The 2339-nt window shown below is 64.3% G+C and overlaps 1 protein-coding gene across 1 annotated transcript; it reads right to left on the bottom strand.

The window, feature by feature from the left end:
- Positions 1 to 304: 304 nt before the first annotated feature.
- On the bottom strand, positions 305 to 1624 carry LOC101577589 (paraneoplastic antigen-like protein 5). The gene has a single exon (XM_004648816.1). The coding sequence runs from the start codon at positions 1622 to 1624 to the stop codon at positions 305 to 307; it is 1320 nt and encodes a 439-aa protein (XP_004648873.1).
- Positions 1625 to 2339: the final 715 nt, after the last annotated feature.

Below are 2339 nucleotides of genomic sequence, written 5' to 3'. Positions count from 1 at the left end.
CTGCGAGGGAGGCCCTCCCTGTTCCAGGACGGTGAGGTGGCAGGGGCCGAGGTTGATCCTGTGGCTGGATGCCCTGCCCCTCAGCGCAGATCCGGGCTTCTGCTGTGGCGGCTGGGGCCGGGGCTGGTGCTCCTGGTGCTGGTGCTCCTGGTGCTGGCGCTGCTGGTGTTGCTGCTGCTACTGCTGGTGCTGGTTCTGCTGCTGCTGCTACTGCCTGTGGTGGTCTCGACACATCCCTGCCCTGGAGAAGACTGGTGCTGCGGGCCAGGGTGAGCCGCACAGGCACACGCTGAGCCTGGGCTGCCTAGGGCTTGGGCAGGCTCGAGGCCCCAGCCCTTCTCCCGTTTCCCGATTCCTCTCCTATGCCGGCCCTGCCTTCAAGCCACAGCCCCGCGCACCTGGAGTGGCTGTCTTCCCCCTTGTCCTGGGTGCTCAGCAGCCGTGGGCGCTTCCTGGTTGATCGGATCCCTCTCCGCATGATCTGGGCACGGCTCTCAGCGAGGTCACTTCTTGCAGTGGCAACGGGCTCCTCCAGCGCCGGGCCCTGAGCCACGGGGCCACCGGCCTGAGCTTCCTCCTGTCTGCCCGAAGCCCTGAGGCTCCTCTCCTCTTGCTTCTGCTTCTCCCTCTTCCTGGCCTCAGTGTTCTCCCAGGCCTCCTGCTCTCGAACGAGCTTCACCAACTCCAGGAAAGTGGGCGGGCTCCCCTGCTGATCTAACAGTTCTAGCTTGCTCCGGAAGGCAGCGGGCATCGAGGCCCGAGTCAGCACATGTTTGAGGCGAACCGAGTCCGTGCTCTGGCCTAAAAATGGGCTGTGCCGCGCCACTTTCTGCAGCAGGGGCTCTATGCGCAGCAAGAAAGCGCACACCGTTTCTTCAGACGTCTGACACGTCTGGAGAAACATGGACTTCTCGGTTTCAGGGTGCTCCCTGCTGCCGTAGATCTCCCTCAGGGCGTCCAGGCACTGCCCCACCGAGATGGAGTGGTTCTGGGCCCGGAGCACACGCACGGCGGACAGCGCCGGGCCCCGCAGGCTCTCCAGCAGGCGCCTGAGCTTCTCTGCCTCTGACACCTGCCACAGCTGCAGCAGCTCAGTGGCCTGCTCCAGCCAGGCCTCGAAGGCCTCTTCGCCTGGGCCCGGGCTAGGACTTCCGGAAAACACTTTCGGTTTCCGGTACCACCCGGCTTCTCTCCGGGGCTTCTCTCCCACAGGCCCTGCGCCCACGTCCTCCCCAGAGAGGGCACTAAAGCCCAGGCTGCGAGCCACGTCTTCCATTCTCCGGCCCTCATCCTTCAGGAAGTACTTCAGCCTACTGAGAAACTCTTCATCTGAGCTCCGGGGTTGGGCCACCACCTCCCAGGCTCCCCCCGTGCCTGCTACGCAACTGGGTATCACGGGATAGTGAACAGGGTCAGCCAGCTGAATCAAGATGGCCTTCGCATTGTCCTCCCTCCTGAAAATTCTGCCGACCAACCTGTACGTGCTCAGCAGGTGCAGGCCCGCTCTCAAAGTCTCCTTGATTTCAGCCTCGCTGCACTGCACAGGGATGCCCACGATCAGCAGGGCCTTCTTGGGGTCCATATCCATCCCCTTGCACCAGTCCTGTAACAGCTGCACAGCCATGGTGCCCTCTTTGGCCGGCTGGATCTAGCGCTCAGCAGCGATGCGCTCAGGGGTGCTGCGGGATGGACAGAACTCCGGCCAGTGCCGAGCAGGAAGGCAGCGGCGTCCCACGGTGGCACAGCCTGCGATGCAAAAGGGGCGAGAGCACCCTCAGTGCTTGTCCCAGCGGCTGCCCCCCACCCCAGCTTCCCAGGACAGCTGAGGGCTCTCTGCTGATGGACGGGTTTCCTGGCAAGGCTCCCCCAGTCTACAAGGCCCCCCACAACGCGCTGACCTCCCCTGCTTCCGAGTGCTCCAGAGAGTCCGCGGACTGGGCCCTGCGTGCTAGCGCTGCCTGTGGAGAGAAGGGCAAGGTCAGCAGCCAGGCCTGATGCACCGATGCTCAGATGGAGCTGTGCTTGCAGGAGGCAGTGGGGCCCAGGCTGCAGCCCTTGGGGCTGTGCCCCACCACGGCGGAAGCGGGCTCCAGGAGGTGCAGGGCGCCCCTCTTAGTTGGGAAATGCCTGCCAGACGGGGCATTCTGGGCAAGCTGTGCCCGATGAAATGCCAGAGCTGTCTCGCATAGGGGCGTGCCATATGGTAGTGTGGAGTCCATGGGCTCCGAGGACATCAGGCCCATGTACAATCGGGGCAGGGAGAGGGGCGGACAGTGAGCAGAGGGAGGCGAGAGCCAGGGCTGAGGCAAGAGCTTCTGCTCGCAGACTGGAGTCCCCAG

This window comes from Octodon degus, unplaced genomic scaffold (genome assembly GCF_000260255.1).
Source record: "Octodon degus isolate 3935 unplaced genomic scaffold, OctDeg1.0 scaffold03543, whole genome shotgun sequence".
NCBI classification, from domain to species: Eukaryota; Metazoa; Chordata; class Mammalia; order Rodentia; family Octodontidae; genus Octodon; species Octodon degus.
The sequence above is the reverse complement of the archived record's forward strand: the minus strand, read 5'-3'. Positions and strand labels throughout refer to the sequence as shown.